The following is a 12,518-nucleotide window of genomic DNA, read 5'->3' on the forward strand; positions in this document are numbered from 1 at the left end:
TAACAAACCTTACCTACTTCATCATGAGTAGATTTTAAAATACCTGTTCTTCTGCTGTTAACGCCACAGTTCCTTTTGCAACTCCTGATCACTGGAGCATGACAAGAATGAGTTTTTTGCTTAACCTTATCTTAAGATAGAAGATGGTTACTTGTGATTATTTGCACTTTAAAATTATAGGGCAATTACTAGATTATTCCTTGGGCATAGCTTTTATTATTGTGACTTTATTTCTCATACTGTCTTTATTTATACTTCTATTTTCCTCCCTTGAAGGAGTCATTCAAGCAGTGATTAAATAAAACAAACATAAGAATCATGTGCAGAGTAGATGCCAAAGCATAAGTAGAATTATTATCATTTACTTACATTATCTGTGAATTATTATTTTTGCTTAGATAAAGGAATTGGTTGGTATTTCCTTTAATAAATTCTTAATTGTATCTTCATAGTGTTTACCACTGGCATGATCAGCTTAACAAACCCCAGATCATCCCTGTTGCATTTTATTCCCCTTTCCACCTGTAACAGGCAGGATGAGTTATCCTTGGGAGCCAAAGGAATCGTTCAGTAACTAAAGGACAATAGTGCTGACTGACTTGATTATTCTTTCTTTGCAAAATGCACGGGGCTCCATTTGTCTTAATTTTAGATCTGCTGCTGATACTGCTGACAGTTCATTAATTATATTTACTGTGGTCTTTTGCATACAATTTTTCTCTGAAGTACCTTTGTAAGAGCTTCTGTCACTATTGTGAACAACTCACTTAACTCAGTAACCCCTGACAGAATCTCATTGCAGAGCAAGTGAGTACCACTTATTTTTTGTATGCTTGCTCATCCTTCTGTCTGCTGGTCTGTAGTGGTTTTAAGAAGCAGCTCAGCTAGCCGTAGTCAGAAGTTCTGACTGTCCTGAATTTCCCTTTGAAATAAAAAAGTGATTTTTTTTTGTGAACCTGGAACGTGGCAAAATCTGCAAACCCAGCTTACCTGTACTGTTTCCTTTGTATTTTCTAACTGTGTGCTTCCAGTTACATACAAAAACTGTCATCTGTGGGTACACAGTATCTGTCATCCAGAAGGATCAGAGGTAGATTAAGGTGATATTTAAACTCCAAATAGGTTTTCTTTGTTCATCAAAGGAATATACCTGTCTGAAGTGTGAAATGCAGTAAGTATTTTTCAGGAAAACTTGCCATTTTGCAAACAGAATGTGATTACCTATCTTACTTTCAAGCTAGCAGAGAAATTTAAGGAAGATACTTGGTAAAATGACAGGCTGGCTTTTGTCTCCTCCTGAGGAAGACCTCTGAAAGGCAGAGGCACTAACACTGTGCAAAGGACATTATTTCCTTTAACTTGAGTCCCAGCTGCAGTGAGTCCTGTCTGGTTTCTGATGATATTGGTAGCAGAATTCATATTCATTAACAGTGGGAATGAAGTCAGACTTTCAGAAGTCCAAACTTATATTTGCACTGCTTGAGGATTGTGTCATTGCGCTACAACCAAATTGAAATACTCTAAAAAGAATCTATGCACATTGCTTTAGGCTCAAATCTCAAGAAGTAGGATAGTCCATGTCAGTAGGATGAAAAGCTCTAGAGACTGTCACATCGACTTTTCTGATAGAGCAAGCCACTGCTTTAAAACATGAAAATACATTCGCTTCTGGAAATTTTGAAATAAAATTCTGAACAACAAAGAGGAGGGAAAAATACTCAATATCAGAGCAAGCACTTGTTAATCTGTTATTTTTTTCAGTAGCAAAGTGAGAGTTGCAACCAGAACTGTGAGCAAAAATAGATTGAGCTAGTCAAAATCTGTGTCCTGAAACCCAGGGGAGTTCTGTCCACTGATGGTCTAGATTGGACTAAGTAGATCACAGATTCATTTTGTAATGAATATATGATTGTGTAAGCACAGTGTAGAGCTTGAGAATGTCTCAGAAGCATGTGTGGAATATTAATTGTTTAGGTATTAGTTCATTCAGCTCTTACTAATCTACTAATATCAGTTATAAGTAATTCATTTAATGTTTGAGCTGTTGCATATTAAGATACAGATCAGATTTATTTACTTTCAGGGTACATGACTTCTGATGTTGTGAATATCCTAAAGCACTCTGCCTGTATAACTTTTTACTTTTCTGCAAATATCCTTTGCTAATTCTCTCCTTGACCTGCTTTCTCTTCCTTTTGTATTTCCTCAAGCAGAACTGGTTGGAAATCTTTCAAAATGTAAGTGAAACCCAAAGATTTTTCTGAGATGCAAATGCTACCCATTTCCTGACCAGTTCCAGCATAGAAGCCTTTCTTCTGAAGTGTATTGGTATTTTCTTTTCTCCCCCGCCCCCCTTTTTTTTTTTTTTTTTTTTTTTTTAAGCAATTCTTTTTTTGCACCTCTTTGTGAACTTCTGTTTTTCTTTACCAGCATCTCTGTTTGCAGACACTCACAGTGGGGTGCTGACCCCATAGTACACCCTCCCTGGGATGTCTCTCTGTACTCCCCGGGCATTTCCTTCTATTTTTATGCTGATTTGGAGGAACTGGGGTCTGGAGTAAGTCCATGGGCAGAGCTTTTGAATCCAAATTATAGCCCCTTTATGTAAGGGCAACACTAGAGAGTCAAGAGCAGGGCAGATCAGAGATACTTCTTTGGCATGAGGTTGTGCTGCTCAGTGGAGCTGTTGCTTTCCTTTTATTGTCAGTCTCTCAGTACAAACTAACAAGAGTGGATCTAAATAGCATAAAAATGGGCATCTTGGTTTAGATCCCACCCATTAGAAGCCTTGTTCACCTGCAGTCAGTAGGAATCTCATTTGAGTTCCCATGTATTCTGTCCTGTATTGGTTTCCTTGGAGCAAGAATTGATTGTTATTTTTTAATGGAAAATTAGTTGTGTGATTTTTAGTGAGCCATATTGCTCTGACTTTTAGCTGCCTAGTAAAATCAAGTAACTTTAATTTTATGCTAATTTATGATAATTTTTAACATCTTTAAATGTAAATTTACCCTAAAAATGAAGAATCTGTCACTTAAAATGCATCACATGCTTTCTTGTAATGGCTGATCTTAAGGAGTTGGTTATAAATTCACCTTATAACTAGCTTAGTATGGATGATTTCTTCTTCTAAGCATTTGGCATCCTCTAATGACAACCCCTGCAGTTGCAAGCCGTCACGGAGTAAATGCAGCTGGCTTGCTGCACAATCATGAATGACATTGCACTTAGTTATTAATAATTGAAGGAGCTTTGTGTATTCCTTCTGGGTTCTATATGGAATTTATGGATCATACATCTACTCAGAAATCTAGTTGAAAGTAATTTTGTTGAGCAAAAGAGGTTGGCAAGAGGCTTTCTTTGCTAATAAGTGTACCTTCTATTCTATACATTTCTTTGAAAGCACTGTAAATAACATTTGGAATGACTAATGAATTTGCTGCCTTCTAGCATTGTCCTGTCACTGGTTCAGAAATGCAGTGGGGTTTCTTATCTCAGTGAGTTCTTGCAGACAAGGGCATTTAGACGAACAGGAACTGTGGAATTACATACCACTCTTTTTTCCCCCCCCACCTTTCAACCTTGCCTTTCAGAAATGGGTAATGCTCTGCTGTTTCTTGTGTAAGGAAACCATACATGAGGTCCATTGCCTGAAACATAAAATACTTCCCCATTTTTTAAAGTAGAAGGGCAGTAATACTCTGGGCTTGCCACTGTGCCATTCCTCTTAAGAAACACCTGTGTTCAGTGTGTATGCATTTAAGAAAGGGGTTTATTCCAACACTTCCCCAAGTGTGCAAAAGCATTCCAATGGCAGCACAAAGATGGCAAGAGAGGCTTTAAATCAGTTTATCATGTGATGGTTTAAACAGCCTTGCTTTTTTGTTGGATTTTTTTAAACTGAGGTTCAAGGCTGGTAAACTGGCAGGTGGCAGTGATGATGGCTTTGGTCAGTGACGAGCATCCTACTCTCCTCCTTTTCAGCAGGAGTTAAACATTGCACAGAATCAGTGCTTTCTTTAATAGTATCGTAAGTATCGTATTCTGTTTTTTAAAGTCAGTGGCAATGCTCTAATACTTTTCACTCCAGGAAAAAAAAAAAAAAAAGTTGTTTTTTAAATATATCATGCTGCAGTAGTTCTCACTGCACAGGGTGCCATAAAACCAAAGGAGGAAATGACAGCTTCTAGAGCAAATCCAGATTTATTTTTCTACTGCTTGTTTTTGAGCACAATCTAATATTTTTTTGGCAGCTAGTGGCTTAAGATTGTATTGCTTTTAAGGTTATTTATTAACCGATCAGAATCAGAACTGTGACTGGACCTGGTTGCTCCTTCTCTTGGAAAGAGTTCTAAATAGAAGTTGTGCTGTTCCAGGTGAAACATCTCTTGCATTTGGAACGCAAGTTGGAATTAGAGTTGGAAAATGTCTTTCAGAGGAAGCAAGGAATTGCCCCAGAAAGCTAGTGTCTCTTTCCCACATTTTTGGTAGTATCACTTTATATGAAAAAGATGAGGGGCTATTTATGCAACTTAGCAGAGTTTATTTACCCAGTAGATAAAATAATGTTGGGGGGGGGTTCATTTTAATTTTTGAAAGAGTAAATTTTTAATTGAAATTTGAATAAATACTGTTTATACATCATTTACTTGTAACCATTACCTACTTGTTCCTGCTTCTTGTGCTATGCTGCATCTTTTGACTTGTTTTGTATGTCAAGTCCAATCCATGAGCAATTAGGCTTTGAAAGCAGCTTGCATGGACATTAGTTTGACAGTCATAGTTTCAGATTGTAATTTCAATTATTCTGTCAGTTGACTTTATCATCTTTTGCTTTGAAGCAGGATCGCATCTCTGTGGCTTCTAAGACCGCTTGGATTTGTTTTTGCAGGAATGGAATAACAAACTGCCGGATGCGGACGGAAAGCGAACAGTCCTGCGGCTCTCCAGTTGTTAGCGGGGACCCAAAGGAGGATCACAACTACAGCAGTGCCAAATCTTCCAACCACAGGAGCACATCACCTGCTAGTGACTCCGTTTCCTCTTCCTCTGCTGACGACCAGTATGAATTTGCAACTAAAGGTAGCCAAGACAGCAGTGAAGGAAGTGAGGTCAGCTTCCAGAGCCACGAGAGCCATAGCGAAACGGAAGAGGAGGACAAAAAGCAGAGTCGGAAGGAGACCAAGGATTCTTTAGCTGACAGTGGATATGCATCCCAGCACAAGAAAAGGCAACATTTAATGAAGGCGAAAAAAGTACCAAGTGACACACTGCCTCTTAAAAAGAGACGTACAGAAAAGCCCCCTGAGAGTGACGATGAGGAGATGAAAGAAGCAGCAGGGTCACTCCTGCATTTAGCAGGAATTCGATCCTGTTTGAACAACATCACCAATCGGACGGCAAAGGGGCAGAAAGAGCAAAAGGAAACCACAAAAAATTAGAACAAATCAATGATTTGTTTGAACTTACAAAGTTTTGTTTCAGCACGTCAGGTGAAATCTAATGATTTGTGGCAATATCAGCAATTTTTTCCTTTTTTGTTTATCTTCTATTTCTTTTTGTTTTGTTTTCTTTGGGTTTTGGTTTTTTTTGACCCTTAAGATTTTTATTTTTTAAAGGAGATTGAAGCCATAGAACTCATACTGACACTCAGCTAATTTACAAAAGCTTTTCATTACCTGAAGACAAAAAGTTAACAAAAAAAAGAAAGCCAAAATCGCCATTGCTTTCTCCAGCTTGTCAAAAATGCATGGTTGAATACGCAGTGATATCAACATTAATGTGATGGGAGTAAAATTGGGCACTTGGAAATCCCTCTTATAGTAGAAGAGCTGTGCATAATTTAGTATTCATTCAGGCCTGGCCCTTAAGAATTTTTTTAATGGCCTTACAATTGGGGTAGAAGTGAATGTGAATAAAGAGATTTGTGGGAAAGAGGAGGCGCGTACTTCTCAACCAAGAACCATTTAGTGGCACTTGGAGATGTTGTGCCATACAAGTCTTCAGCCAGCCACGGGTGGCATCTGTGCAAGCAGTAATGCACTTCCAGTGTGTCACGTATTCTATGTGGCTCATAATGTGAAGACTGATAACTCTTAAAGTTTGAGGAAATTTATGTATGCAATGGGTTTCAGTGAAATAATGAAATGGGAGGGGGGTGACTGTTAGTAGCATCGTTAACCATTGAATTCTGTCTTCTGTATTAAATTGAAATAATATTCAAAAAGCCATAAGCCTGAAGATTGGCACTGCGTGCAAAAAATAATAGTAATAGGGAAAAACAAACTATGTCTTCTAAGTGAAAAGTAATCAAGTCTAAGAAATTGCAGTAGATACAATGTACATCAGAATCTTTTTCTGTGGATCACATCCTTGATCTAACAGGGGAAACAAAGCTACAAAACCTGCCATTAATAGTATTCTGTATTTAAAAATAGAAGGAAAGCATATTGGTGAACGGTAAAATTCAACAAAAGTTCAGCAAAAGAGCTCCTACACTGCGCTCAGAAATGAGTGTGCAGTGACCATCAGTCAGGATTCATCTGTGCAAAAATGACAACAAATTTCCAGATTCAACCAGCATAGCCAGCAGAAGAAATTTGATCCACATTGCATGGATTCTTTAGGGAAGGGGGGAAAACGAAAAGCAAACAATTTTTTTTATTCAAAGATGACAAAGTTCTTGTAAGGTAAATAATGTATTTAGCATGAAGCATGAATTATTTTCATATAAATATAGAAAATAGAGAAAAAGGCTATGCCTCTAATTTTTAAAGCCCTTAGGCTTAGAGTTTGTTTTTTGGGGGTTTTATTTTTTTTTTGTTTTGTTTTTGTTTGGTTCTTTTTTGTTGTTGTTGGGGTTTTTTTGAAGCAGGTGTTTAAGGTTTAACCTTCTTCAGGGACAAACACTGACTGTTGGGGAACTTACTCTGCAATATTAAAAAATAAAATCTTCATGCTCTGGTAGGGCTTGGATGGTTGAATTATACTGCCTTGTCTGCACATTCAGCCCCCCTCTCCCTACTTCTGTTTAAAAAAAATAAAAAAAAAAAAGAAAAAAGTAAAAGTGTGTCTTTTCTTCGTCTGTACATGTGTAACATGACGCAATAATCTGAGGGCAAATTTAGTAGTGAGTGTGTATGACAGAATCAAGAGAATAATGGGAGGTTAATTGATGAAAACTCTCTGATTTGATTCAGGAATAAGTAGACAAGAAAATAGCTTTGCTAATTTGCCATGAAAAATTGAAGTAAGTTTAAGAGCCTTATGGAGGTGTCCGGATAAAAACCAGTGTTACAGAGAGTGTGATTCAGGTACAGTGCTACTCTCCTGGTAGGGATGACTGTGAGACTGAAAATCACTACAGCAGAGAGAAGCTGTGAAATAAGCAAAACAATCTCTCTCACCTGGATTCTTGCATTTGGCATGAAAAATTCTACACTTAGAATATCCTAGAGGCAAAAAGAAAATCCCAGAAACCAGCCACTTAAGAGAACAAAATGGTCGGTTTCTTAAAGAACATAGGTTTAGATTTATCACCAACAGCTGTTTCAGGCAGCAATTTCACCAAGTTGGATGTAGTTTATGAAGAGTGAGTTAGAGAAAGGTTTGACTTCCTACTCAGTGCAGTGAGCTAAAAGTTGTATTTGGAGATGCCTGTGGTGTGTGCTCAGTTGGGAGATGGAAGGACTGAAGGACAGACTGGTCTGGACCTGGTCCTGTGCTCCACAAGCATTCTGTAAAGAAGAAGGCAGCACAGCAAAGGTGTGCCTCTCCTCCCATCTCAGCCAGCATGTCCTGGGATCTGAGAGCTGCTTGACAGCTGCCAGAGCTCAGCACACCTGCCAGCTTTGGAGATAAGGAAGGAGAGAGCCATGGGTAGAGCGAGGAACAGCCTTGTTGCTCTCAGTTTGCAGGGGCTGATGCATGCAGGGTTGATTCCCAGCATTAGTTAAGTCAGGAGTACATAGATACTAACTTTTGCTGGCTGCCTGCAGCCCTTTAGATAATGTTGGGGAAAACAGGAAGGACCAGTCCCCCTTGACCAGGTAGCACAGAGATGAATGAGCCATAACATTTCCCTTGTCTGATCACACTGGGATAATCTGCTTCTTCCCATGCTCTCTACAGCCACAGTCTGTAGGCAGTGAACCAAACACCCCCGTACAAGAGAACTTGATCTTCATCTTTTACAGACTTTGGGGAGAGTAATTTGAAATAGAAGATAACAGTCTCACTTTGCCACCACCTTTGCTCACTAATGCATAGTTGTATCAGCTCGGTAGTGGCTTAATATTTGCTGTAAAACAGCACTGAAAAATCTAGTGGCAGAAAATACAAACCATGGCTCAGCCATCTCTGTCCTCCAGGGAAAGCAACGTGTTTGTGTACCAGTGGCCAGATTCTGTCCACAACACTAATTCCAGAGCAACTTCTCTGATTGCAGTGTGTCAGTGCAAGTGAGATCAGTATCTGCTGAACAACAAGCACCATTCATTAATGTGGACTCTTGGTGGCTAAATATATAATTACCACTAGTATTACTCATCTTAGAAAACAGTCATTTTGCATAACTATCTAATTAGGCAGGTTATCTTTATACAGATATATATATATAGATATAGATATATAACACCTATCTAAGACTTCAACAAGTCCTCTATATACTTGCTGGTAAACCTAAAATGTTGGCAAGCATGTATTTTCATATAAAATTTGTTTCTCCAAGTCTGATCTGCTAGGAAGGTATTCTTTGGTAGGATTTTACAAAGTTTGATTCAGGAACCAGCAGTTTGGGCTGCCATCAATGGATTATTTCTGGTGTTTAAAAACAACTTGTCCTTATTGATGCTTACTCTGACTGTTGATGAGAAGTACATAATTTGGATTGTATGAAGTATTTAGGAGTCACCTTTTAAACCATATTTGTGCCTGGCTGACAATGGTAACTTTGTCAGAACTGGTTCTACTCCATCAGAGAGGTTCTCTTTTTTTTTTTGTGTAAGAACTGAAATTGATTTGTTTTCCAAGAAATACGATGTCAGCTTTTAATTGAATTGTCTTTACTTCAACTGAATGATGTCAAAACGGACTGGTAATTGCACTGTATTACAAACTCTCTCACTTGCCAGATAGGAGGTGGTGTGTTTTTGCTTATTTTCCTTCTAAGCCATTTTGGGGTGAGAAGTTGTCAAATCTCTTAACTTTCTCTTCTTCTCACTCTAAGTATTGCCAAATTAGCATTTCTCCAAGACAGGTGGGGGCGAGGTCAGCAAGTGTTCAGTAGCGAGTTTCACATAGGCATGAATTGTAAGAGTTGCTGGACTTCATGGCAAGCTCCTTTGGAATATGCCTTTTGCAGCAAGAAGCTCTTGCAGGCCAGAGCTAATGCCATAAGCAGATTTCACCAGCATCTCCAGGGAGGTGAAATCTGCTGATCGTGCTTGCATTCTGCAAGCAGTTGGATGTTCTACTGCATTTTGGTGCAGATTCTGCTTGCATTTAAAAATGCAAGCACAGGTCTTGAACAGCTTAAATGTATCACCCCATAGCTGTTTCTGAAAGCAGTCTGCTTCTGATCTTCTCCTGGCAAAACTGGCAGTAGTTCTACAAAGATCACAGGGTTTTACAGCTGAAAAGCCAAGTATGGGAGCAAGGAGGTGTGCCCTGTAGGACTAGAGAACTGTTCTCTCCAGCAGTTGAGTTGAGGTTTATATCCTGGTTCCTCTCCTACCTTAATGGGAGAAGGGAATCCCAAAGGAGATGCATTGGCTCCCAGTTTTCAGCTGAATTACTGTCGACCTGTGGAAAAGATACAGAAAAAAGCTGGAGGCTGCATTCTTCACTGGAGTGAGGTAGAAATACATTGACATACTTTAGCAGAGAATGAAATCCTAAATTGTACACCAAACGGCACCATGCATAAAATTACCAAAACAACACTTTGTCCTGGTTTCTTAGTAGTGGTGATTTATTTTCACTGAGATTTTGGCTCCCATCCCAATTCATCTAAAGATGTAGATCGTAGAATCATAAAATATGCTGAGTTGGAAGGGACCCATCCAACTCATGGCCCTGCACAGGACGTCCCAAAAATCACACAGTGGGTCTGAGAGTGCACAGCCTGAGGTTTTCCAGAAACTTGAAGGTGTCTCCTCTCCTTTGCAGTCAGTGGAGCTATAGACACCCAAGTGGTCCTGGAAGCCTTTACCATTTTACTGTTAACTGTTAATACAATTTTTGCTTTAATCTGAGCCTAGGCATTTTTGAAAACGTTACTCTCCTGTGCTCCAGGATCAGAATAAAACTACTGAGAAAAGGCATTTCCAATACAATTTACTTCACTTCCTGGAGAATGCAAACCCAGCTCCTTCGGGCACATCACTACTGCCTGAATAGCTCATTGGCATATTTTATAGGGAATATTTTGAAACATTTTCTTAACTTTGCCACCAAAAGAGCATTTGAACCATACTTCCTCCTGATTGTAACAGAGTATCAGTGTTGATCGTCTGACCAGTTAAGTTTTAGTAGTGTTCTTCACAGCCCTCCAGTAATATATCAAACACTGTTATGCACATAATGCAGCACTGTGATCTAATTTAAATAATACTTTTTTATTATTTATACTACTCTATGTAATATACATCAACACTTTGCTATATAACCTAAGTGATAACCCTCTTCTTAGTTACCTGCCAAACTCTGAATTTCTGTTTGATTTATATTGCAATTAGCACAGTTACCAAGTTGTAATGATGTCTCTTTTCCTTTGAAATGGGATGTGTAAGTCAAACTATACATTTTGTGTGTTTCTGTTTTGAGAAGTTCATAAGGATTTACACACAACATTCGGTGTTCTGTATAAATCTGCATACATTTGTAAATTCATCTGTTAATCCCCTTTTATTTAGAAAGTATTAATTGATGGTGGTTTATTAGGGATTTTTATTTTTGCATTTTTGTTTTTAGTACTGGTTATTCTTGAATTAAGCAGAGACTTGTCAGCTGGGTTGCTTTATCTTTGATCATGTACATGACCTTATAATTCTTCCACAGTTCAGCAAACAAGTACTAGCTTCACTGACCAAAAAAAAAAAAGTCTCAACCTAATGTGTCTATGGTGCTGTATTTTGCTGGTATACATTTAAAACCAGAAATGATTTAAAGGTCACTTTTGAGTTGTTCTAATAAGTAGCCTTTTCTGGTTTGGGGAGTTTGGGTTTTGTTTTAGCATTGAAAACAAGGTATATTTATCTAAAGATATAATGGTTTTTCTACTGTATCACATTTCCTTTTGCAAAGAGGGAAGTATCGGCCTGATGTCACATCCTTTCACAATCGGTGGAAGGGGGTTTTGTTTCATTTTTTTATTTTCAGTGGATTTCGTGAGGCTTTGGATCAGGCCAGCAGTTACAGGAGCTCATCATCTGAGGGTTTAAAGGATAAATGACAACTTGTGCTGGCCTTTAGTGCTAGAAGGGATTTTACTGAATACTAAAACTGCATGCTGGACTCTGGAATGGCTGACAATCTAGAAATGGGAATCTTTTTCATTTGTTTACTCTGGCCTGAAATCCCAAGACCTTCTTTTTTTTTGTTTGGATGACATTGAACTTGAGTACATTTTTAAGTTACTACAGCATTGTACATTTTCTGAGTATGTGTGTGGGACAGCAGTTGAAAGTCATACCTTTATCTGATAACCAGTTCCATGCCTGCATCATTCACACTCACTACTTAAAACTGCCATGATGTAAAATGTTGGGGGGGAATGATTTGTGTGTGTATGAAAAGCATTATGAACTTGTACATTTTTTTATACTCTGATCTGTAATTTCTGAAGTATTTTGTTTTACAGAAAAAGTGATAAAGCAATCAAAAGACCAAGAGATTTAGTATCAATGCTTAAGGGTCACAGGACCTTAACTGGCCAATAAGTTAATTTAGTACAGTGATAAGCCAATTTTTTTTTCCTGTACTTGGCGTCTGAAACTGCCAATTTCATCAATATTAAAATACGAACTGTGACGGGGAATGAACAGTGATGTTAAGTTGTATTTGTGTTTACCTAAATGAGCAGTCCGAAGGCAAGTGCAATCAGCTGATCTTTAGGAACTATGAAATTGTTGATTTAGAGGCATACTTGCATTTTACATTTTCTTGATGTGTAATCATGTTGCCAAAGACAAACTATTTCATCAATTATTATTGTAAATAACACTTTCCCAAAACCTACCATAAAGTTTCTGTGATGTATTGTCTTCCAGTTGCAATAAAAATTACTGAGTTGCATCAATTGAACAATTGTATTTGTGTGAATATTAGTTTCAGAATATGCCCACATATTAAGACGTAACAAAAGTGGGGGGGTTGTTTGTTTGTTTGTTTTTAACAAATTAATTCCTTCATTATTACGTGGTTGCCCTTGTGGGATGTTACCTGGATCTTCACTGCTGTAGATGTCAGCTCATGTTAATTTGCTGTCATGTGCAAATGGCTAGACATGCTAAACTGAT

The 12,518-nt window shown here is 38.2% G+C and overlaps 1 protein-coding gene across 4 annotated transcripts in view; it reads left to right on the top strand.

Moving 5' to 3' along the window:
- Positions 1-12,306, top strand: part of FOXN3 (forkhead box N3) — a 149,341-nt gene extending 137,035 nt beyond the window's left edge. For all 4 annotated transcript variants that reach the window (XM_066321930.1, XM_066321929.1, XM_066321931.1 and 1 more), the window contains one exon: positions 4,892-12,306. In XM_066321930.1, the coding sequence (XP_066178027.1) occupies positions 4,892-5,441 (550 nt within the window). In that variant the 3' untranslated portion in view covers positions 5,442-12,306. The remainder of the gene's footprint in view (positions 1-4,891) is intronic.
- The last annotated feature ends 212 nt before the right edge of the window (positions 12,307-12,518 follow it).

The sequence above is a fragment of the Sylvia atricapilla genome, chromosome 6 (genome assembly GCF_009819655.1).
Source record: "Sylvia atricapilla isolate bSylAtr1 chromosome 6, bSylAtr1.pri, whole genome shotgun sequence".
Lineage (NCBI taxonomy): Eukaryota > Metazoa > Chordata > Aves > Passeriformes > Sylviidae > Sylvia > Sylvia atricapilla.